This window comes from Danio rerio, chromosome 11 (assembly GCF_049306965.1).
Source record: "Danio rerio strain Tuebingen ecotype United States chromosome 11, GRCz12tu, whole genome shotgun sequence".
In the NCBI taxonomy this organism is placed as follows: Eukaryota; Metazoa; Chordata; class Actinopteri; order Cypriniformes; family Danionidae; genus Danio; species Danio rerio.
The window spans coordinates 36,012,501-36,037,748 of NC_133186.1; the positions used below are offsets into that span (position 1 = coordinate 36,012,501).

General features: G+C 42.2%; 1 protein-coding gene across 5 annotated transcripts in view; it reads left to right on the plus strand.

The window, feature by feature from the left end:
• Positions 1-25,248, plus strand: part of thsd7bb (thrombospondin, type I, domain containing 7Bb) — a 203,820-nt gene that overhangs the window by 154,477 nt on the left and 24,095 nt on the right. For 3 of the 5 annotated variants that reach the window (XM_073916919.1, XM_073916921.1, XM_073916920.1), the window contains 8 exons: positions 1,262-1,502; positions 1,584-1,699; positions 10,486-10,618; positions 13,117-13,220; positions 16,297-16,488; positions 16,767-17,075; positions 19,526-19,704; positions 22,892-23,519. In XM_073916919.1, coding sequence (XP_073773020.1) covers positions 1,262-1,502; positions 1,584-1,699; positions 10,486-10,618; positions 13,117-13,220; positions 16,297-16,488; positions 16,767-17,075; positions 19,526-19,704; positions 22,892-22,927 — 1,310 coding nt within the window. In that variant the 3' untranslated portion in view covers positions 22,928-23,519. Of the gene's footprint in view, positions 1-1,261; positions 1,503-1,583; positions 1,700-10,485; positions 10,619-13,116; positions 13,221-16,296; positions 16,489-16,766; positions 17,076-19,525; positions 19,705-22,891; positions 23,520-24,651; positions 24,810-25,248 lie in introns of those variants that run through there. The other 2 variants (XM_073916918.1, XM_068224380.2) reach the window with 1 other exon arrangement.

Consider the following 25,248-nt stretch of genomic DNA (forward strand, 5'->3'; position numbering starts at 1 on the left):
TGCAGATTTGACAGCTTCACATCCATGATGGATTCTCCTGTTCCACCGGATCCCAAAGGTGCTCTATTGGATTGAGATCTGGTGACTGTGGAGGCCATTTGAGTACAGTGAACTCATTGTCATGTTCAAGAACCCAGACTGAGATGATTTGCGTTTTATGACATGGTGCGTTATCCTGCTAGAAGTAGCCATCAGAAGATGGGTACACTGTGGTCATAAAAGGATGGACATGGTCAGCAACAATACTCAGGAAGGCTGTGGTGATGACACAATGCTCAATTGATACTTATGAGCCCAAAGTGTGCCAAGAAAAATCCCTCATACACCACCACCGCCAGCCTGAATCATTGACACAAAGCAGGATGGACCTATGACAGGAGTGGCGCCCGGTGTGGTCTTCTGCTGCAGTAGCCCATCCGCCTTAAGGTTGGACGTGTTGTGCGATCAGAGATGCTCTTCTGCATACCTCGGTTGTAACGAGTGGTTATTTGAGTTACTGTTGACTTTCTATCAGCTTGAAGCAGTCTGGCCATTCTCCTCTGGCCTCTGGCATCAACAAGGCATTTGCGCCCACAGAACTGCCGCTTATAGGATATGTTCTCTTTTTCGACCATTCACTTTAAACCCTAGAGATGGTTGCGTGTGAAAGTCCCAGTAGATCAGCAGTTTCTGAAATACTCAGACCAGCCCATCTGGCACCAACAACCATGCCACGTTCAAAGTCACTTAAAACACCTTTCTTCCCCATTCTCATGCTCAGTTTGAACTGCAGCAGTTCGTCCTGATCATGTCTATATGGCTAAATGGATTGAGTTGCTGCCATATTATTGGCTGATTAATAATTTGCGTGAATTAGTAGTTGGACAGGTGTAGCTGATAAAGTGGCCGGTGAGTGTATATAAGCATACAGTAGTTAACCTGAGTCTATAATTCAAATAACAATCAGTATAAAAAAATATAATAATTTATAATATATATATAATAATAAAAAAAATCTGAAAGCATGCAACCATTTTTCTTATTTTATCAAAAAAGGGCTCTTTATTGTATACAATATTATGGAGAGTGTTAGTAATAGAAGTGAAAGATATAAATCTTTAGAATACTCTTGAAATACTAAAGTCTCAGCTGAAAATAAGTCAATAATAGTTGAGCTGAATGAATCTATAGTGCAACACTGCAGTTGAAGTTATAAATAAACACACAGTAGTCATTTCTGACAGATATAAACAGAACCTCAGAATTCTCTGTTTGGTTGTAGATGGAAAGCCGTGTCCTCCGGGCTCTGAGCTGGAGCAGTGGAGATCCTGCGGGGCACACTCGTGCACCGTCTACCACTGGGACGCTTCACCCTGGGATCCCTGCATGCCAAACACCATCACAGACAAGACTGAAAGAAACAGAACAGTCCAGATGGAGGATGACAGCACCTGCGGGACGGGGCTACAGACGCGCCAAGTCATATGCAGGAGGGCTGGGAATGGACATGTGCTGCCAAAACGGTAAAGAAGCACAAAAATCTTACAGACTAACTCTTGTTCAGGCTTCTATGATGATCTTTTGTATCTCCCATCTTGCTTTAGATGTCCTGAGTCCTCTCGTCCAGACTCAGTACGGTCCTGTCCATTACCTTGCAAAGTTGACTGCATTGTTACAGCCTTTAGTGAATGGAGTGTCTGTCCCACTTCCTGTTTGTCAGGTAAGCATATTCATACAATGGTGCATCTAAAATCACATAGTGCCTGAGAAGCTACTACAGTTGTATTTAGTTTATGATTATATAGTATTGACCTTATTATTGACATACAAGTGGGTGCAGGCATTGGAATCTTTTTGGCTTGGGACTTTCGGTCTCGTTCACTTCCATTGATTTTTAGACAATTAAAGCTGCAAACTGATGCTTGATGTTGAAAACTGACACCTTTTTATTATATTATTCTCCTTTTATGTATATTTATGAACACAGTTGTTTGTAGAGGAAGTAGCTTGACCGTTCCCCTTCGGTTGGGGAACTTCAGTGCCATGAATGGGAGGATTCGGATCAGAAGCCGCTTATCTGGAGAGTATTAAACGGGCCAATGAATGAAATTAATTGGCAGCGTAAGCTTGCGCAGGTGTGCGACATCTGCAATTATCTCAGCATATAAGCACACCTGAAGCCAGCAGACGCCATCCTTTTCGCTTCAGATCCTTTCTGAGTGAGTCGATGAGGGTTCCTCTTGCTGATCAGCACTTCAGAGCGAACGAGTGTGTCTCCCGGTCCAGAGTGGGTCTTCGCGGTGGCAGACGGTCGAGCTGGGTTACTCCCTTGCCTGCGGTTCTTTGGGTCCGGTCCTCCAGAGCGGTGCGTATAGTTGCAACTTTCCTAAAAGAGCAACACAGTCGTGCAGCACGTCCTTTTCAGGATGGCGCTCCGACTGTGCGTTTCTGGATGCGGGGGTTTCCTGTCTCCGGATGATGGACACGATCACTGCATTGCATGTTTGGGGGTCCAGCATGTTAATGCGGTGCTCGCGGGCGGTTCATGTCGTCATTGCGATGCCATGACCGTTGCACAGCTAAGATCGCGGCTAACTTTCGCAAGAGAGCGAGCCACCCCAGTTGCCTCCTGTTCTAAAAAAGCAGCGGGCGCTCGGGCAGATCTGAGGGTTTCAGCGGGAGCTAATCCGCCGCCCACGGGCTCGCGGACCTCTCGCTCCTCACGGCGCTCCAACCAAGCTTCGGGTGGTGAGAGTGATCCGTCTAACCAGATGGTAGCTCTCACACTCGCTGACACCGGAGATCAGATGTCCTCCGCGGCATCGGAGGGTGGGCTTTCACTGTCCGACGAAGATCCGGACCCGCTCGCCCCCTCCGGGCAGGTGAGCGCTGTCAAATCGGATCCTGAAGCGGACATGTTAGCCGTGCTTTCCCGGGCTGCTTCGGCCGTGGGGTTGGAGATGGTTTATCCCCCAGCTCCGCGGCCGGACCGACTAGATGGGTGCTACGTAGAGGACCAGAAGGCAAAGCCTTCGAAGCCTCTCGTCCCCTTCTTCCCGGAAGTGCACAGTAGGCTCACGCAGTCCTGGAGGGCACCTTTCTCTGCCCGTGCTGCGAGTGCCTCCGCCCTCACCGCCCTTGACGGCGGAGCTGCCAGGGGGTATGAGGCGATCCCGTCAGTGGAGCGCGCTATCGCGGTGAATCTTTGTCTGCGCGGCGCCTCTACGTGGCGGGGTTTGCCCCGCCTCCCGTCCAAAGCCTGTAGGTTGTCTGCCTCCCTCGGAGCCAGAGCTTATAAGGCTGCGGGCCAGGCTGCTTCTGCTTTGCACGCGATGGCCACCTACCAGCGCTACCAAGCGCAGGCGCTGGCCGAGCTGCACGAGGGCGGGTCCAACCCAAGCTTATTACATGAGCTGCGCACCGCGACCGACTATGCTCTTCGGACTACTAAGTCCGCCGCGTGTGCGCTGGGGAGGATGATGTCCACACTTGTGGTTCAGGAACGCCACCTCTGGCTAAACCTGGCCGATATGCGCGACGTTGACAAAGTTCGCTTTCTTGACTCGCCCATATCCCAGGCTGGCCTGTTCGGCGACACCGTCGGTGAATTCACCCAGGAATTCAAGGCGGTGAAAGAGCAGTCGGATGCGATGGGCAATGTCATCTATCGGCGTGGCCGTAAGCCCGCTCCGCCCGCCGAGCCATCCACCTCCGCTGTTCCTCGCCGAGGGAAGCGGGCGCGGCGTTCACCTCGAAAGCAGGCAGCCCCTCCTGCCCAGGGCGCCGTTAAGGCCGGTAAACGGACCGCGAAGCGTCCCTGAGACAGGCCATCCGGAGAAGAGGAAACTTGCTCTTTCCCCGCTGGAGGGCGGGGCCCCGATAACAACGGTACTTTTCAGTGCCACCAAAACATCATTAAAAGAGCACTTTTTCCCTTCCCCGGATGTGACTGCACGAGTTCTGCCAGTCCGGGACGCGCTGCCTTCCGGCTCGCAGACTCTACGTGCTTCGCCAGTGGCTCACGAGCGCTGGGGGGACGGTCTCCCTTCCCTCAGCCCTCCAGCCCCCTCTCCGGAGTCAGGGTGCGGAGCCAGAGCGAATCGCTCTCCTCCAGCTTTTCCGCGGGACCCTCGTGCTTCCCGGATCAGCACACCCACTCCGCGCTGCCCCACCGCTGGTACGTCAGCGATTGTAGCGATGACTCCATTAGCGAGGGCTCTGCCTGCCTGGTTAGCGCGGGCCAGCCCCTCGCGGTGGCTCATACGCACAATCAGACTCGGTTACGCGATTCAGTTCGCGAAACGGCCCCCCAAGTTTACGGGCGTGTATTTCTCCAGGGTCAACCCCCTGTCCGCCCCTGTCTTGCGAGAGGAGATTGCTGCCCTCCTGGCGAAGGGTGCAATCGAGCCGGTTCCTCCAGCCGAGATGGAGAGTGGGTTTTACAGCCCATACTTCATCGTACCCAAAAAGAGCGGTGGGTCACGGCCAATTCTAGATCTGCGCGTTTTGAACCGCTGTCTGCACAAGCTGCCGTTCAGAATGCTCACGCAGAGGCGCATTCTCCAATGCGTTCGTCCTCGGGATTGGTTTGCAGCCATAGACCTGAAGGACGCGTATTTCCATGTCTCCATTCTTCCACGCCACCGCCAATTTCTGCGGTTTGCGTTCGAGGGTCGAGCGTGGCAGTACAAGGTCCTCCCCTTCGGGCTCTCTCTGTCTCCGCGGGTCTTCACCAAACTCGCGGAGGGTGCCCTAGCGCCCCTTCGGCTCGCGGGCATTCGCATACTCAGTTATCTCGACGACTGGCTGATTTTAGCCCACTCGCGGGAGCAATTGATTATGCACAGGGACGAGGTGCTTCGGCATCTCCGCCTACTGGGGCTTCAGGTCAACCGAGAAAAGAGCAAACTCGCCCCCGTGCAGAGGATTTCTTTTCTCGGGATGGAGCTGGACTCGATCACCATGGTAGCGCACCTCTCCGAGGAACGCGCTCGCCTGTTGCTGAACTGTCTGAGGGAGCTCGACAGCAAACTAGTGGTCCCACTGAAGTTCTTTCAGAGGCTCCTGGGGCATATGGCATCCGCAGCCGCCGTCACGCCGCTCGGGTTGCTCCATATGAGACCACTTCAGCACTGGCTTCACGATCTGGTCCCCAGACGCGCATGGCACGCGGGCACACACCGGGTCTCGGTTACTGCGCTGTGTCGCCGCGCCCTCAGCCCTTGGAACGACCCCTCGTTCCTACAGGCCGGTGTGCCTCTAGGACAGGCGTCCAGCCATGTTGTTGTTTCAACAGACGCTTCCAACACGGGTTGGGGGGCTGTGTGTCGCGGGCATGCGGCTGCGGGCCTCTGGAAGGGTGCCCAGCTGCATTGGCATATCAATCGCCTAGAGCTGTTGGCAGTGTTCCTCGCTCTCCACCGCTTTTTACCGGTGCTGGAGCGGCAACACGTGCTGGTCAGGACGGACAGTACGGCGGCGGCGGCGTATATCAACCGCATGGGGGGTATGCGCTCTCGCCACTTGTCTCAGCTCGCCCGCCGTCTGCTCCTCTGGAGTCACCCGCGGCTGAAATCGCTGCGCGCCATTCACGTCCCAGGCACGCTCAATCGTGCAGCCGATGCGCTCTCACGACAGCTGTTACGCCCTGGAGAATGGAGACTCCACCCCGAGTCTGTTCAGCTGATATGGGCGCGATTCGGGGAGGCCCAGATCGATCTGTTTGCTTCCCCCGAGAACGCTCACTGCCAGTTGTTTTTTTCCCTGACCGAGGGCTCTCTCGGCACGGATGCACTCGGGGATGCACAGCTGGCCTCGGGGCATGCGCAAGTATGCGTTTCCCCCAGTGAGCCTGCTCGCGCAGCTTCTGTGCAAGGTCAGGGAGGACGAGGAACAGGTTCTGCTAGTTGCGCCCCTTTGGCCCAACCGGACCTGGATATCAGAGCTCTCACTCCTCGCGACGGCCCTCCCCTGGCGGATCCCTTTGAGAGAGGACCTACTCTCTCAGGGACAGGGCACCATCTGGCACCCTCGCCCCGATCTTTGGAACCTCCACGTGTGGTCCCTAGACGCGAGGAAGACTTAGGTAACCTACCGACTGCGGTGGTTAATACCATCACTCAGGCTAGAGCCCCCTCCACTAGGCGCGCCTACGCCCTGAAGTGGAGTCTATTCACTGAATGGTGCGTCTCTCGCAGAGAAGACCCCCGAAATTGCCAGATTAGTGTTGTGCTCTCTTTCCTTCAAGAGAAGTTGGACAGCAGGCTGTCGCCCTCCACTCTCAAGGTTTACGTGGCCGCCATCTCCGCTTATCATAGCGCGGTAGCTGGCGGCACCGTGGGAAAGCATAACCTGGTCATCCAGTTCCTTAGGGGTGCTAGGCGAATTAATCCATCTCGCCCCCCTCTCATGCCCTCTTGGGATCTCGCCCTCGTTCTCACGAGTCTGCGATCCGATCCCTTTGAGCCACTCGAATCAGTATCTCTAAGATTTCTGTCCCTGAAGACAGCTCTGCTGGTTGCGTTGGCCTCCATCAAGAGGGTCGGGGACCTGGAGGCATTTTCGGTCAGTGACTCGTGCCTGGAATTCGGGCCGGATTACTCTCACGTTATCCTGAGACCCTGCCCCGGTTATGTGCCCAAGGTTCCTACCACCCCCTTTAGAGATCAGGTAGTGAACCTGCAAGCGCTGCCCCCGGAGGAGGCAGACCCAGCCCTTTCTTTACTTTGTCCAGTTCGCGCTCTGCGCATTTATGTGGACCGTACTCAGAATTTTAGATCATCTGAGCAGCTCTTTGTCTGTTATGGCGGTCGGCAGCAGGGAAGTGCCGTATCGAAACAAAGATTATCCCACTGGATTGTGGATGCCATTTCACTCGCTTATTCGAGTCGAGGTCAGCTGTGTCCCCCGGGAGTACGTGCACACTCCACTCGGAGCGTTGCATCCTCTTGGGCGCGTGCACGCGGCGCCTCTCTAACAGACATCTGTAGAGCTGCGGGCTGGGCGACACCCAACACATTTGCAAGGTTTTACAATCTGCGAGTGGAGCCGGTTTCCTCAAGGGTATTAGGTAACCCTTTGGTGATTGAGGAGACAACTCGGTAGGGTGTTGAAACACGCTTGCTGCGCCATTCTCCCTAACACGGAGGTACGTGCGCCTTTTTTATCTGTCAGTAAAGTTCCCCGTCAGGTGAGCCCTGCAGATTCCTCCGTGGCCCCCAGCACTGACTCAGCGGAGGAGTCACTTGCTGGCCCACTACGTTGTAGGTCTGCCCGCTGGTCAGCCCGCGTTTTGGGTATAGGTGCCTGCTATGCGTGATCCCCACTAGGCGATCCCATATGCTTATTCCGCCACGGTTAAGTCCCCCCCCTGGGCGGACCCGTGTCTTCCCTCTCCGCTAACCACTCTTTGCTATGCGTACTCCCCCTTTTTAGGGCTAGTCCATAGGTAAATTCTGCCATCTATCCCCCCCTTGGGTAACGGATGGCCTCCGCAGCGTCCTCCCTATCGGGATTGCACGCTTCCCAACGTACTGTCGTATTTCCTAGAATTATCTAGATGCTCACGACTTCCCAAAAAATATATCTAAATCCGTAAAACTTCTGTTGAAGTAGGATAAATTAGGGCCAGGGACACGTTGGAGGACCGCGCCCCCCATGATGTGGGTGCGTCACGCTTGCTTGACTATCTCCTCATCGGGGGTGTTGGTAAGGTGCAGTCATTATGGCGCTTTCCATATTCTCCCATTCATGGCACTGAAGTTCCCCAACCGAAGGGGAACGTTCGAGGTTACAGAAGTAACCCTTCGTTCCCCGAGGAGGGGAACGGAAGTGCCATATTCCGTCGCCATAATGACTGTCCCTTAGCTGTTTGAAAGTCTCTTCAGCTTAAAAGGATGGCGTCTGCTGGCTTCAGGTGTGCTTATATGCTGAGATAATTGCAGATGTCGCACACCTGCGCAAGCTTACGCTGCCAATTAATTTCATTCATTGGCCCGTTCAATACTCTCCAGATAAGCGGCTTCTGATCCGAATCCTCCCATTCATGGCACTTCCGTTCCCCTCCTCGGGGAACGAAGGGTTACTTCTGTAACCTCGAACGTTTTCTGTTGTTTATTATTCCTAGTCATTTCTCCAATAGGCAACTGAATTGAAAAATCTAAAACAACCGCAAAAACCAAGCGCACTTCCCCATTGTAGAATAAGGTCAATATTTAAGGAATAAAGTACATCTAGGTTGTTGTTGTCACAGAATAAAGACCAACAGGCTTCTTAACTGCCTGACATGAAGCGGAGCACTGTTGTATAAGACTGAATGGCTTTACTCTGTAAAAACATCTGTCTGGTTGTACTTTATGCCACTAATTTCATGGCTACTTGCCACAAAACAGAAACATTAGACACAAAATATTGTTCTGAGCTGTTACAGTTAATTAATTCTGAAGCAAAGCTGACAGAATCTAAAACGGCTGAATGGAGCATACACTAACCTAAATATTATTTAGTCAGATGGCAGCAAAAAACAGTCAAAAACAGTGATGAGACAGACGCTGAAGAAAATTATTTCTCCAAAACTGTTGCAAACAATTTATATGGGTTGAGTTTTAACAAAGAAAAAAATGCACAAAAGCATGCACACATACATATATATATATATATATATATATATATATATATATATATATATATATATATATATATATATATATATATATATATATATATATTTAAAAATACGGCAACACCAAAGCTCCAATAATGGCAATTTAATAAATTAAAAAGGCTAACACAAGACATGTAACATTTGACATAACAGCTTTCACTGTCTGATGAAGAGCCAGTGTGCTCAACACGCGCCAAGGTATTGTCGCCTTTTTGAGGATATAGTTTAGAATTTAAACAATCAAATTCAGTTTAATAATGTTCAACTTAATTTGTTTGTTTAAATTCAGCCCAAATAAATTGTTTACAACCACTTAACATAAAAAGTTTGGTAAATCCAAGGAATCATCATTGAATTTTTTTTTTTTCTGTGTATATATTGATGTGAACATATTCACTGACATTCAAGATGATTTGATGTACTCAGATGAGCCATGTATTTAATTTCAGCAGTTGTTATCTTGAATAAACATACTTTGGAATGTTGCAACTGACCAATCAGAATAAAGTATGCCAGACAGCCATGTAATCAGTAAGGGATAATCAACAGACCCATAGGTATTTAAATGCACATTGCAGAGGCAAAGAACCACCCAATGTTAAGCGGAGGGGAAAAAAGATTGTGTGTGTGGATGTTAATGACACAGGCATTTCTAATAGCTCATGGTAACAAATGTTAGCTGCCTCTTTATTTGAGCATGTTTCCGAGATGGTTAATCCCCAATCAGGGCCCTGGTGGAGCACATGTCAGTGTCCTCGAGATTACAAAGAGGAATGAGGACTTCGTCAACTGCCACTGAGTTACTATCAGGGCTTAATTTTGTGCCAGAACACGCCAAAATGGCTACTTCTGAAATTTCATCTCCTCCCTTGTCTGTTGTTCACTTTCACTTTTTTCCACGACTCCCAAACCCTTCTAACTTTCATCCGCGACACCACTGCCCCACTCCCTTTAGTCCCCGCGACACCCCTTCATCCTCGGGTAACATGCCGAATCCATTACCTCAATCTGTTCCGAGACCTCACAATTCACAAATTAAGCACTGGTTACTATGGTAACTACTAATGCATGGGGAAAGCACAATTATTTCAAACTGTGATCAAAACTGACTGAAACTACCTGTGAATTAAACTATTTTATTGCACACCTTCTAGCCAATCAGAATCCAGAATTTTACAATTACCTGGAAGAACATAGGGTGGTCAGATATAATATGAACATACTGCATCCATCATGTTGTCATTATCAGATGATAGCTGGTGTGTGGTGAGCGCACTAGCGCCGTTGTCCTGTGGCTGCCGTCGCATCATCCATGTGGATGCTGCACACTGGTGGTGGTGTGGAGAACCCCCCCCCCCCTCCCCCCCCCCCCCCCCGCTAAATGTGCTATATAAATACACATTACATTACATTACCTACCAGAATCTATTGTCACAAAAATTTCTTTCATAAATCTCCTTTCGTGGCTTCATTGGATAGTATAGTAAACTGTTCGCTGTATCGGTGGAAAAAAACATCATGTGGGTAATGTTTGTCTACTGTTTTTTTGAATGCCAATACTCAACTCATTCATTCATTCATTTTCTTTTCGGCCTAGTCCCTTTATTAATCCGGGGTTGCCACAGCGGAATGAACCGCCAACTTATCCAGCACATGTTTTACGCAGCGGATGCCTTTCCAACCTCAACCCATTTCTGGGAAATTACTCAACTCATATAATGTTTTTTACACACTTTATAGTAAGAAAAAATGACCTTTCGTATGCAGGGATAGTCAGCATCCCGTTAGCACAGTCATTCGCCAGTATTTTTCATCATTGTCAATTGTTTTTTTCACTTCTGTAGTGAATGCTACTGTCTCAACCCAGTCCCGTCACAGGATTATCATCCAGAGACATGCTAACGGGGGCCAAGAGTGTCCAGATACTCTTTATGAAGAGAGGAACTGTGATCCACCTCCTCTGTGCCCAACATACAGGTAAAAAAAAAAAAAATTATTATTTAAATGGGTGGTGCATTGGAGAAAAGGCGAGGAGGATGTGGTATTGGTTTAGTAACAGAATATAGCCAGTTATGATTAACTGACACTTTACTGAAGTCATTTGTCTTGGCAACATGCTATAGCAAGAAAGGCGAGATGCATATGCAAGTCATTTAAAATGCTCTCCAAAGCCAACATCAGGGCACATTTCACACTGCTTGTGAGTTTGTTGGGACAGGCTTCCACTGACGCTGAAGGTAGAGTATAACCCAAGACCCCTATGTCATTGCTTTTTTGTAATGCTCCATCTTTCCTACTCACTGAGCAGCTTGTAATCTCCGCCTATACTAACTACAGCATGCTGTGTGAACACATTGGATTCACTGTGTTTGGATGCTGATGTTGGTTTGCAGAATTATTTACATTAAAAGAAAGCAATCTCTGCCTTTGTTGATGGCATGTTTGTATTTGGCACTTCCATTTTTTCAGGATATTGTATGCATTTGTAAATGTTTGGATTTTAAATACTTGCATTTGATGTCAAAATGATCATCAATGATATAATAATCTAATCAAATTGTGAGACCAGTGTAGGCTCACACCCCTAGAAAAATGATACTGTTGAAACATTTTGTAAGATGTCTCTTTTTCTCACCCAAACAAAAATGTCTAAAAAAAAATTTAAATGATAAAAAAAACTATTTTTTTACTATGATTAATATTATCATTATTACTGTCTCTGTTATTATGGTTCATCTGAACAAGTGTGAAAATATGAGACTCTTCCAAACAAACTCTTCAACTTCATTGTCTTCAACTCTTCAAGACGTGACCAAAGACATCTAAATGAGCCAAAAACAATATACGGTGTCACAAAATGAGACCATAAAAATACCGAATGCACAAGCATAGCAGTTTTCTTGAAGTGTTGTCCATTTCAGTGCAATATATCTGAAACATATCTCCTTGCAGCAAATCTTCATTTGTTTGAGTTGCAGAGGATTTCCTGACTATGTTTTGAGTTCTCTACTGAGTTTACAAGCTCTTCATGTATTCCCAGATGATTCAAATTATTCCATCCCATATACACAGTACACACATACTGTACAGTTAAAGACAAAAGTTTACATTCGCTGTATGAAAAGGCACATAACCATTTTTTTTAAAAAGTCAGATGTTAATGTGACTAAACTTTTTATCTTTTAGTTAAGTTAGGATTATCATATTTGTTTCTGTTATGCTTAATAGCAGACTTTTTCCTGAAAGTCAAGTTTACATACAATAAGGTTATTATGCCTCTGAAAAAGCTCAGATGATGGTGTCAAGGTTTTGAAAGTTTCTGATTGGATAATTGACAACATTTGAGTTAATTTAAGGCACAACTGTAGAATAGTATTTAAGGAAAAACACACTGCTTACTTGTGTGACAACATGGGAAAATCAACAACCCAGAATCAACAAAAAAGCTGGATTACAATTTGCTAAAACACTGGGGAAAAGAATAATTTATGAAGACACGTCCTGTGGTCTGATGGAACTAAGATTGAACTGTTTGGCCGTAATGACCGGTGTTACATTTAGAGGACATTTGTAATCAGGATATTAAAACTTGGCCACAAATGGGTCTTCCAAATGGACCATGACCCTAAGCATACTGCCAAATTTATTAAAATGTGCTTTAAGGACAACAGAGTGAATGTTTTGGAGTGGCCATCACAAAGCCCTGATTTCAATCCTATAGAACATTTGTGGGCAGAGTTGAAAAAGCTTGTGCGAGCAAGACAAATCTGACTAAACCAATTCTGTCAGGAGGAATAGGCCAAAATTCCTTCAAACTATTGTGAGAAGCTTGTGGAAGGATACCCAAAACATTTGACCAAAGTTTTACAGTTTAAAAGCAAAAAAAATAAATAAATAAATACCAAGGAAATGTATGTAAACTTTTGACTGTCTAGAAATTAATAAAACATTCTCAAAAAAAATATTTCATTATTCTGCCATTTAGCAAATGTAAACGGACCTAACAGACCTTAAATAGTAAACATTTAGTATGATTTACCATCAGACATTTTTTTAAAACAGTTCCTTTTTTTTAGAGTGTATGTTAACTTCCGGTTTCAACTGTATAATGAGCAAGTTCAGCTCAGCTTTTTTTTGAATGTAAGTTTTCTTGCAAAATGTACATACTAAAAGCATTTTTATTTTGTATCTTTAGGTTCAAACTTAAAAAAAGTGTCCACAACTAAGACAATTAGTTTTTTGATATGGACCAAATGAACCCAACTAAAAGCTTGAACACACCCTTAATGTACCCAATATTTGCTTTAAAGCTAGAAATTTAAAGCATTGTTTTAATCATCAAAATCAAACCCTTGTTCTTAATCCAAGAGTAATAATGTGTATTCCTACTAACTAGCCATCAAAACACAAAATGTTCATAAGATATAAGTGGAAATTCTTCAAGTTGTTTTCTGTGTCCTGATGTGTGCTGGCAGATGGCAGACGCACCGCTGGCATCAGTGTGTTCTGGTACCCGATTCGGTGCGGCAGGCTGTTGGAGGACCCGCAGAGGCATGCGGCTCTGGCCTGGAGACAAGAGGTAAGTGACAGATTAGGATCTCCATATGATTTTAAGTTTTATTTGCAAAGTTCTGCAAAATTGGGGTAGCTGTAGGGCGATCATTTACCCGGAGGCTTTCTGAAGGATTTCTTCAGCTGCCAAAAGATATTTGTGGGCATTTTCCACCATATTTACATCTAAAGTTGCCAAAATGTCACACACAGCGTGGTGTGATATCTGACATCTCCTCTTTTCAAACACCCCGCTGGTGCTTCATGTAAATTTAAAGGCAAGCAGCGACCTATGAAGACACGGTCAGGATCCTTTTTGAATGCACTTTGCACTAATTGCATAGGAGTAAACTTTGGAATTAGTTTGGAAAAATTGTTCATTCTGGATGCACACTGTGGGGTTTGGGAAACATACAATTTGTCCAGCCAGCAACATAGTTTTTATTACAAAGTTTATTCCATGTTTTTTTCTAAATGCATTTATGACTCTAGACAACATATCCAGACCAGGGCCGTATTAACCTAAAGGCTAGGTTGGGCTAAAGCCCCAGGGTCCACAAAAGAAGGCGGCCCTTGATTGGCTGAAGAAATAATTTGCACTATGACGCGGGAACGCCTCTTTGCGTTATGCTTTCTCTTGTCTATAATGCGAAGTATTCCTTTCGGTTCGCTGCTGTTCAAAAATAGTGATGCCGTTGCTAAACTGGGGCTCGAGTGGCTGTAGCCCAATCAGAATATTGAATAGCCCTTGAAGGGATTGGTATACAGTTTAACCCAAAGAATGACCAGTCTGTCAGATGAAGAAGAGCCGGAGTCAGAGATTTAAATAAATAAATGAAGTTTACTGAACACAGTTTGCAGTTTCATCAGCAGAAGCCAGCTTCAATACTCGCAATGAGTTCCTAGGCCGCTCTGCTTACAATCACCAATCAAAAACAATTATACTCTCACATAACGTCATTAACTGCGTCACACATATAGGTGTTCTAACACAGACAGACTAGGAAAATATCCACGTGGGGTTTCTGCGTACAATTCTTAACAACATCTTAAGCATAAACGTCAGACATCCACTAGACAGTTTAGAGCTAACTCTAGACCTGTAAAACGGATCCATAATAAAATAGAACACACACACCTAAAGAACAATCTGTTTCTTATCCAGGGCTGAGTGTACTCTCTGCTGTCTTTATCAAAACTAGTTAAAAACCGGTATAATCAACATTCAGGCAGTTATATCCTTAATACATAAAGTCTATCTTGGATAAAAAATAGAATCACTTTAAAATAATTAACCATGAAAATAGCAAAATTGCTTTAGACATTTTAGATAGTATTAACTCATAAATACCAATAGAAACAGTTGCTTCCAGTCCTCAGCCCTCAGTGTCTCTCAAGGTCTTCGAGACCTCTGACCTAGTTTGGTGGCTCCTGAAAGTAGTTATAAAGAGACTCAAATTCAAACTCAGTTATAAAGAGATTCAAATGCTTATTTTGGCCACTTATTTCGGCACTACCACAAGAACCGTCCAGTCAAAGGTAAGCTAACCAAGCTTTTAGTAAAACTAAAAAATAAAATTCAAACAGTCTTCATCATTGATACACTTGTACAAGTATTAACAGAGGCTGTGATAGACGGAATCATACTTAATGGACTCATAACTAAAGCGCTGTCTCGGCCGCACAGCTGGACTCAAACCGGCGCGCGCCCGCACAATCCTTCCATCACACAGCGATTGATTTTTGCAGCCTGTTTGAATCAATAGCTGCGTCCCAAATGGCACACCATACACTATGCACTCATGCACTATGTACTTATGCACTTACACACTCAACAGGATAGTATATGTATGTAGTGTCGTCCCAAATGGCACACTAATGTTTTTTACTAAGCGGAAATTCAAACCGTTTCCCTGATGACGTTTGACGGTTGCCAAATCAGTGAAATAAACAACCAAATTATCAAATAATACCTGCCTTGAGTATAACTACATTCACCATCGGTAGGCGCTATAATTACTCTGGTAGGAGAATTTTGCTTTCACCATCCAAAATAAATAAAGTTATTTTAACATGTGCGTCCGATAGCTCTGCCCCTTCCGCTACGTAAGCAAACCTGCGGTCGTTAAGTGCATGAAGTGTCCATCATTACACACTTAATTTTAGCGGCTGAATGAGTGCATCATCCGGTTAATTAAAGTGCACTGATTATTTTTTGATTTTTCAGTGTGAACACACTACTTGCACTATTTATACTACAAAATGGCATAGAATAGTGCATAAGTATGCGATTTGGGACGCAGCATCACTCAAACGGAGGCTTGCGGCACACTTGGTTTGAACTTTAAAGTTCATATTATGTCATTACTTAGTTTTGTATACTTGCAGGCCTATTTTAATGAAATAAAAAAAATACAATGATCAAATATAAATCAAATGGTGTAAAATTAGATAATAATATCAATTAGTAAGTTAAAAATAATAATAACAACAACAATTATTTATATATTATATATATATATATATATATATATATATATATATATATATATATATATATATATATATATATATATATATATATATATATATATTTATATATATATATATATAAAAGTGAGGTAAAAAAAAAAAATATTAAAAGGGGGCCCTTGGATTTGCTATAGCCCCAGGGCTCATTGTGTTCTTAATCTGACCCTGAACCAGACAACATAATTTAATTATTATTAAGATGTAAGCATCTAAATAATGCTGAATAAGTAAGCTTTCCATGTAAAGAAAGGATAATATTTGGCTGACATATACAACTATTTGAACATTTGGAATCTGTGTGTGCAAAAAAAATATCTAAATACTAAAAACAAAAATGTTTGCATATTTACTAAAAGCAGAAAATTTACTAAATATCTACATTGAACACATTCTTTATTTAATGTTCTAATCATTTTTGGCATAACTGCAAATCTGATCAAATTGATAATCTTGTTCATTTTAGACTGGTTTTGTTGTTCAGGGTAACATTTAATTGTTCAGGCTGACTGTTATCCATAACATTTGATCTGGCATTGAACTCACGTTTAAGCTGTCTTTCCTGATGTTTGCAGAGGTGACGTGTGTGGGTGCGGATGATGCTCCGGCAGAAATGGCCGAGTGTGTGAGCTGGGCAGGACTGATGCCCGTGTCAGTGAGGGAGTGTCGTGTGCCATGCAGAGATGAATGCAGCTTCACCTCCTGGAGCAGATTCAGTCAGTGTCGAGGCTGTGGAAGCTGGCGCACACGCACCCGATCTCTCATAGGTCTCTCTCGATCTCTCATTTTTTACACAATGATGCTTCTTTTATATCATCACATTATCTTTTGGGAGAAGCCTGTGTCACTTTTGATCAAAAATGCCTTGCTTGTTAACTGTAACTGTAACTTTGGGGAATCAATATCAGATCGACCACTTCTTGAAAACTACTAATTTAAAAATCGTTTTTTTGGTCGTTTTTTTATTTATTTTTTGATTGATTGATAAATTATTCTGGGGATGTTTTCTCCTGACTCTGAGCTCTCATTTCCTCCACGCTCTCAGGTCGCAGTAAGAAGCGCTGGCGATGCCAACAGGAGGAGTTGTTTCCTCTGCTGGAGAAAGAAGCTTGTCCTTGTTCTGAATTTCACAGCAGGCCTCAGGGTCCCTGGTCTCCATGTTTACTCTCAGCAGTGAAGAGCACTGCTGGACGGCCTTTCATCCAAGGAGTTTTCCACCAAGGCCAGAAGGCAGTCCAGGACTGGCGAGGCCTTAGGAGGAGCAGCGAGTGTGGGCATGGGAGACGCTACAGAGCTCTGGTCTGTCTGGATCATCTGAGACAGCTGGTGGAGCCGGCGCTCTGCAGCAGCCCTGGTGAGGAGAAACACTTCACAAATGAGTTTAAATGTAATGTTAATGTATATAAGTATGTTCACCTAATTGTAATTTTTAATATATAATTAAATTAAATGTAATATTATATAATTATTAATAGACAATCATAATGAATAAGTCATATTTATATTAGGTATGTCCCGATCGATCGGCTGGAGGTCGTTATCAGCCAATGATCACTATTAATGACTTGGTCGGTACTCGTTTATCTGTCAGATCTCATGAACCGATCCTAAATATTTGTCTATGCGTTTATAAGCAGAGGAAGATGCAGCAGCAGCTACTGCATGCATTTAGGCCTTTTTATATAAGAACAGGAAATTTTGTGTTTTGACATTATTTAAGTTCACTAAATCCTGGCTGGAATTATTAGATAAGTTAAAAAAAATATATATTATTTTTTTTCCAGTTTTTTTTCCAATTGCTAACACTAAAATGACATGCACAGCACAATTATTTAAACTGACACACAGAGAACAAAACTTCTACTTAAGTCTCCAAAATACAATTCAATACATCTTTAATACTTTATTTCTATAGCGCTTTTACAATGTAGATTGTGTCAACGCAGCTTCACATAGAAGATTATAGTAAGTCGAAACAGTGTCAGTCCAGTTTTCAATGTTAAAGTTCAGTTTAGTTTAGCATGGTTTAATATTCACTGCTGAGAGTTCAAACACAAGCCAGTGGCAACAGCGGGGAAGAAAAAACTTCACCAATGGGCGAAAGTGAAGAATTAAAAAAACAAGCTCAGTTGGGCACGACCATTTCTCCTATGGCCAAACGTCTTTGCATGCAGAGCTGCAGTCTAGGCGCCGGAGGCTGGAGAAAGCTGGACATCCATTGTGAGAGGTGGGAGAGGTCACCGGCTAGTGTACAGGCTGGCCCTTTAGGATCAATGCGAGGACTCGTTTGTCACTGGGGTCTTACGAGGATTAGTCTCATGCTCTCCACTCCTCCATAACCACCACAGCAGCTTCTCAAGATACGGCCTGGTCCAGGATTATGGAAACCTTGGCTATATTAAAAAAAAGACCAACATAAGCCCAGATGTCGTTTAAATTATAATGTCTTTATAGGGAAGTGTTCCTAGCTCCGGTTGCCCCGAATAATGCAGACTAACAATCCTTTAGAGGATTTGGGTTTTAAAAGCCTTTGTGTTTTTTGTGTATGCTAATGCAAAGAGAGGAGTCTTTAATCTTTGACAGAGTCAAAAAGTTTAAAACTTTGACAGAGTGTGTCTGCTTCCTTAACTGTGCTAGGAAGGCTGTTCCAGAGTTTAGGTGCCAGATAATACAAAAGGTCTACTGCCTACAGTTGATTTTGATATTGTGGGAATAATCAGTTGTCTGGGAATAATCAAAAGTCTAAACACGTTTTCTGCTTTACACACATTTCGCTTTTCAAATTGACACTTTTTAAATGCACTGAAAACAGTTCTCTGCATAACACACAACAATCTGACATAAAGCCCCAATCCCAATTCTACCCCTTTGCCCTTCCCCTTACCCCTACCCCTCGTTCTGCGTGCTCACGTCAAGGGGTAGGGGTGTCCCAATTCTCTTTAGCTTGAAGGCATAGGGCTAAGGGGAAGGGGTGAATAGCCCTTCGAACGAAGATTTTTCAGGACCACACTTGAAACCAAGGGGTAAGAAAATTTCCCAGAATACACCAGCCACAACTGAAGAATCAATGCACCCGGAAGTAAGGAGATCGACAAATTAGTATTTTTTTGTCGTTTTTATGAATTTTACAACAAATAAACACGTGTTTTAATAAATTCATAACCGCGTTCATGTTTTACCATCATGCTTTTTACAAAAAAGGCTAAAAAAAAAACGCTAAATTTTGCGAACTATAATCCATAGTCATAACTCCTGTATAGCAGTCCCACAACATTCTGACACTCGATGACAATGGAATACCCTGTCAGAAAAGTCTAGTGGCTCTGAATGAGCTTTTTGCAGTGTCTGCTATAATGTTAATGTTGTTTTTCGGGTGTTTACATAGATAAATATATGGCCACTGTGTAAATAAAAAGTACAGTTATGATCTTATTGCCACATTAGATCGTTATGATAACATAATATATGCCTTCAGTTATTTCCTGAAGATAAATACCAAAAAATAACACAACTGGAATAACTACAGCAGTCGCCATCGTCTGATCTCATATGAAGGAAGACATTGTGATGTCATATGATGACGTGCGCAGGTGCTGTAGTGCAGTCCCAATTCTTAAGGGTAAATTTTGAAGCTTCACCCTCGATTGTATGGGCCAAAAGAAAGGGGTAAGGGTACAAAAATAAAATTGGGTTTTGGCCAAAGTCACATGTTTGCCATTTCAAAATACTGCCATTCAAAATGACACTACATGAGCTAATTGGCCAATTACATATCTAAAAGAAGTGTTGTGTCTTTTATGGCAGGTTATGAAGAGGAGTCGTGTCATGTGTCCTGCTCTACAGACTGTAAGCTGAGTGAATGGTCTCACTGGTCTGCCTGCAGCGCCTCCTGTGGTGGAGGTGTGAAAGTTCGCTCTCAGTGGCTGCGAGAAAAGCCCTTCAATGGAGGTCGACCCTGCCCAAAACTCAACTCCAAAAATCAGGTGAGAGCTTTTTTTTTTTTTTTTGGTCTTGAGAGAAGTCACTTTTCTATCCTTTATCAACCAAGTAAGTAGCTAGTTACTTTAAATAAGAGACGAGCACCCACTTTGAATGTTATCACTCGATTGAATGGGTGTTATCTGTGGTTATCAGCCAGTAGGGGTCTTCTGTGCCTACTAGTAGGCTCAGAAGGTTGTTATCATCCATCCACATTGTAAATCAGCTATAGATCACATGCGGCTGCGGCTGGAAGTTAACGATAATTATTTATATTATTTATTGAATTTCATTAACGTCTAGCCCAACCCTAAACCCAACCGTCACCGTAATGTAAAAACAGATCTGGATCTGGATCTGCTGTGTACTCACAAAAACTTTGCGCACACCAGATTTCACGCTCACGTTTGGATTTACTAACGATGAAATGGACATGAGAATGTGCGTTGGTTCACGCTACCTTCATGTCTGCCGTATGTGCATTTCTTGTGTGTGTTTGGTTTTTTCCATTGGCGACACCTAGAGGCAATTATGTAAAATTGCACACTAAAAAGTATCTTTGAGCCATGCAATGGCAGCTGTGTGGGACGAGATCATCCACATGTCTAGCAGGTATATAGGGTTTCCATACCATGCATTTGACCAAACATTAAAGCACAATATGCACCGTTTTCCCTATGTAATCAGAGCAATCGACTGCACGCACATTGCCATAAATGCGCCATCTGAAGACAAATTTGCATACGTGAATCAGAAACATTTCCATTCAATAAATGTGCAAATCAAATATGATGCTCAAATGCGCTTAACATAATACACACACTTATTAATGATTATTACTTGTCTTCCTCGTGATGTGGAGTAGGCAAAATATAATGTGTAATGGGGGAAAAAAGGAGAATGAGTTCATCAGACAGTGATTCGAACCGAGTTTATGCTCGAACGTGTCAAAACTTGTTGCCATATGCTTTACCAACTACGCCATTCACGCTAATATAGACACTACAAAATTTTACACCTTTACATCGGACCATTTCTTTTTTAATTCACTCAGTGCGATGTTCAGACCTAACTGCGTCAACCGAGTCAACTAAACTTTACCACTCTATTTTTTTCTTTTGTCGTTAATTCTGGGGCGAGGCAGTGGCGCAGTAGGTAGTGCTGACGCCTCACAGCAAGAAGGTCGCTGGGTCGCTGGTTCGAACCTCGGCTCAGTTGGCGTTTCTGTGTGGAGTTTGTGCGATGTTGCATGGCTCAAAGATAGTTTGTAGTGTTCTCCCTGCCTTCGCGTGGGTTTCCTCCGGGTTCTCCAGTTTCCCCCACAGTCCAAAGACATGCAGTACAGGTGAATTGGGTAGGCTAAATTGTCCGTAGTTTATGAGTGTGTGTGTGTGTGTGTGTGTGAATGTGTGTGTGGATGTTTCCCAGAGATGGGTTGCGGATGGAAGGGCATCCGCTGCGTAAAAACTTGCTGGATAAGTTGGCGGATCATTCCGCTGTGGCGAACCCGGATTAATAAAAGGACTAAGCTGACAAGAAAATGATTGAATGAATGAATATTAATTCTGGAGGACAAACTTGCAAATAACACACTTTTTCTCTGGTCTATCTCCGAAAGCAGCATCTCCAATTCATATTCTGTTCAAAGTTTCTCTTTTTTCTTGCTTTTGCCATTGCTTTTTCATTTGGTTTTGCCAAAGTAGAGTCATTAGCATATTCATACGGGGGAGGAGGCAGGGAGAAGTTTTGAGCTTGTGCACTTGCGCTCAGTTTCACGTTAATTCGGATGTACAAAGAGAATATGTGTGGGATACACCTGAATTTTTTAGTGCATACACATTGTTTTAGTATGATTTTAACGCAATTCTTCATACATGAGGCCCCTGGAGTCTTCTCTATTAGTATAGCTGATTAGCCATGTGAATGGATAATAACAGCCTTTTAAACCTACCGGTAGGCACAGAAGACCCCTATGGCCCATATCTATCAGCTGATAACCACTGATAAAGCCCATTCAATCAAGTGATAACATTCGAAGTAGGTGATACGAGTTGTTCTGGCAAATGAAATTATTGAAAGGCCATCAATAGTATTTGATTAAGAGTTTTTTTTTTTTTCACAAATATTAAATTTGAATATGTCTGCTATAAAAAAATAAACAATTTATGTTTATTTAAAATTAAGACTTGTTTATTTAAGTAAATGTAATTTCAAAAGTTTAAATAATAAATTATTAATACTAACAAAAGCAATGTTTTAATCCAACAATATTGTGTTTCTGAAAAACATTTTTAAGCTAAATTTGCATGCTTAATGTCTTTTTTGTGCTTTTTTTGATAGAAAAAATGAAAGAAAAAACTGTTCAAACATATAAAGACGTTTAAAATTATCATAAATATTGTGCAAAGCAAACTGAAAGAAAATGTGAATAATTATTCATGTAAATTGTATTCAAATATTTGCACACACTGCTAACTGCATTGATTGATTGATAATAGTTTGAGTCCATTTAATCTATCAAAACGGCAGGCTGTCCAATTATGCATGTTTGTGTTTGAATTATATATTTATTTAAATTTAAGATATGTTAATGTAAGTAAATGTAACTTAAGATGTTATTTTTAATCAAACATCATTTTTTCTGTGTTTTTAAATACATTTTAAAGCTAAACTTGTATGCATAATGTTGTTTTTTGCTTTCAGATGAAACAAAATGTTCAAATAATTAAAGTACATAACAGAAAACAATGATACAGTGCACAGAGCAAACTGAAATAAATGTAAATAAGCATTAATGTAAAAACAATATTCAAATATTTGTGCACACCAATTACGCCAATTAGATTGATTAATATGGTTCTTTGTCCATTTAATCCAACAAAATGGCACGCTGTTCAATTATGCATGTCTGTGTTTAAATTATATGTGTTGATATATTCATAAATACTGTATCTGCATCTGTGTGTGTGTGCATGCACTACATGATAAATTATTGATCTGGCCAGCCTTTGGTGGTCTTCTCCAGTCTCTCCACTTTCAGTCGTTTCCGTTATGTTTTTAGCCTTATTCTGTACTGGTAAAACAAGCCTGGTGAGGATGACGAGCTCCAGGGACCGAACCTCTCTTCCCCATGTCTGCTTTTTGCTCTTTTCCCTCCTTTTATTTCACTCTCTTTATTTTATATTCCATCAGGGCAGGTCAAGCTGCATTAAAGTTTCATGGATCTGAACTGGAGTCAGCAAGCATTTCCTTCAGCTCAGTTTCCCTCATATAAACGAATCAGTAAATAACCAATCTACGGCGAGGGAAACATGTTCCAATCAAAACTAATGGAAAATCTTTCGTTTTCCTTTCTTTTCCTGTTTCTCTTCTCACTTTTAATTTCCTGATCCCCCTACTTTGAGTTTTTCTGTATTTATTCCATGTCCTTTTCTATTTATTTCTCTTTTCCCATTCCTTTCCTTTTATCCATTCTTTCCATTTGCTTTCCATTTGTCGTTTTATTTCCTTGCTTCGCTTTTATATTCACTCATTTCCATTATTCTTTCATTTCCTTTTCTAATTTCTTTTCCACATTCCACTTCCCTTCCCATTTATTTTCTTTGTCATTGATTTTCTTCGTAAAAATCAATTCCTTTTGTTTTTGTTTACTTTTTCCGATTTGCTTTTCTCATCTTTTTCTTACTTTTATTTCCTCTTTTCTTTACTAATTACTTTTCCTCCCAATTTCTCATTTTTTTAAATATTTTATTTAATATCCATTTTTCTGTATTTATACCACTGTTCTTTTTGTTTCTTCACCATTTTTCTTCACCAAAAACACCACGTTTCTTAATTTCCCGTTTCACTTTACAATTCGCTTTTCCATTCTTTTTCCTTTAACTTTGTATTGTTCATTTCTGCTTCCTGATCCTCTTGTCTCCTTTCCATTTTATGTTTTTTAAATGTCCTCTTCCTTTTATATCAATTTTTCTGCATTCACACCACTGTTCTTTTTGTTTCTTCACCATTTTTCTTCACCAAAAACACCACGTTTCTTAATTTCCTGTTTCACTTTACAATTCGCTTTTCCATTCTTTTTCCTTTAACTTTGTATTGTTCATTTCTGCTTCCTGATCCTCTTGTCTCCTTTCCATTTTATGTTTTTTAAATGTCCTCTTCCTTTTATATCAATTTTTCTGCATTCACACCACTGTTCTTTTTGTTTCTTCACCATTTTTTTTTCATTTTCTTTTCTTTCCTTTTTTTATTCCTGTTTCATTACTTTACCATTCACTCTTCTATTAGTTTCCCTTTACTTTAACTTTTTATTTTACTGTTAATTTCTGATTTATGTATTTCTTTAATTTCCTTTCCTTGTCATTTTCCAACTTCTTTGGTTTTCCATTTTCTTTCCTCCCATTTTTTCATTTTCTTTTTTTCCTTTCCTTTTCCTTTTTTATCTGTTTTCTGCATTGATACCACTTTTTGTTTGTTTTCTTCACCATTTTTACCTCTATTATCCTTTTTAATTTCTCACTTTCTCACTGTCTACTTTACGATTCACTCTTCTATTCTTTTTCCTTTACTTTTATATTTCGTGTTGTTAATTTCTGCTTCTCGATTCTCTCGTCTCTTTTTATTCATGCATTTGTTTTATTTCCTTTCCTTGTCATTTTCCAACTCCTTTGGTTTTCCTTTTTCTGTTCTATTCCTCGTGTCATTTCCTTTTCTATTTTTTATTTGCTTTAACTTTCCCTCTCCACTCATTTTCTTCTTCCTCTTCCTGTGTTTCTGTTTCTGTGTGTGGTGTTGCTGCTGCTCATGTTCTGCTGATGTGGATCTCTACAAAGGCTCAGGTGAGTGCTTTAGACAACTGTGTTTGATTTAAACAACAGTATTTTATTTTCTGCTTGAGACATTCATGTAGTGTTCTAACTAAAAGCGCAGCTGCATGTCTTCTGTGTGATCAGGTGTCTGAGGTACTGCCCTGTTACTCTGACTGCAGTCAGTATATTTGGGAAGTGCAATCCTGGTCTGTGTGCATCATAAATCCTCAGAATAACCTCACCAACATTAGACCAAACCATCAGCCTGTCTGTGGAGAGGGTTTCCGGACCTCCAAAATCCGGTACGATCATCAGAATGAAATTTTCAATGAGCAAATTGTTAAAAGAGTGCTGTAAAGTGATTAAAATTGCACCCAAATTAAAAGTTCATATTTACAAAATATATTTGTATGTACTAAGTATATTTTTGTATATAGAAATGTTTGCATGACTATAATGTACACATTTCTTGTTTATGCTTCTATATAAATATTTGTAATGTTATATATTATATTTTATACTATATTTTATATTATATTATATTATATTATATTATATTATATTATATTATATTGTATTATATTATATTATTAATACAAATATATATAATTTAGCAAGGAATATATAATATAGCAAGGAAATTTTCACAGTATGTCTGATAATATTTTTTTTTTCTTTTGGAGAAAGTCTTATTTGTTTTATTTGTTAAAGCAGTTATTAATTTTTTTAAAAACCTTTTTG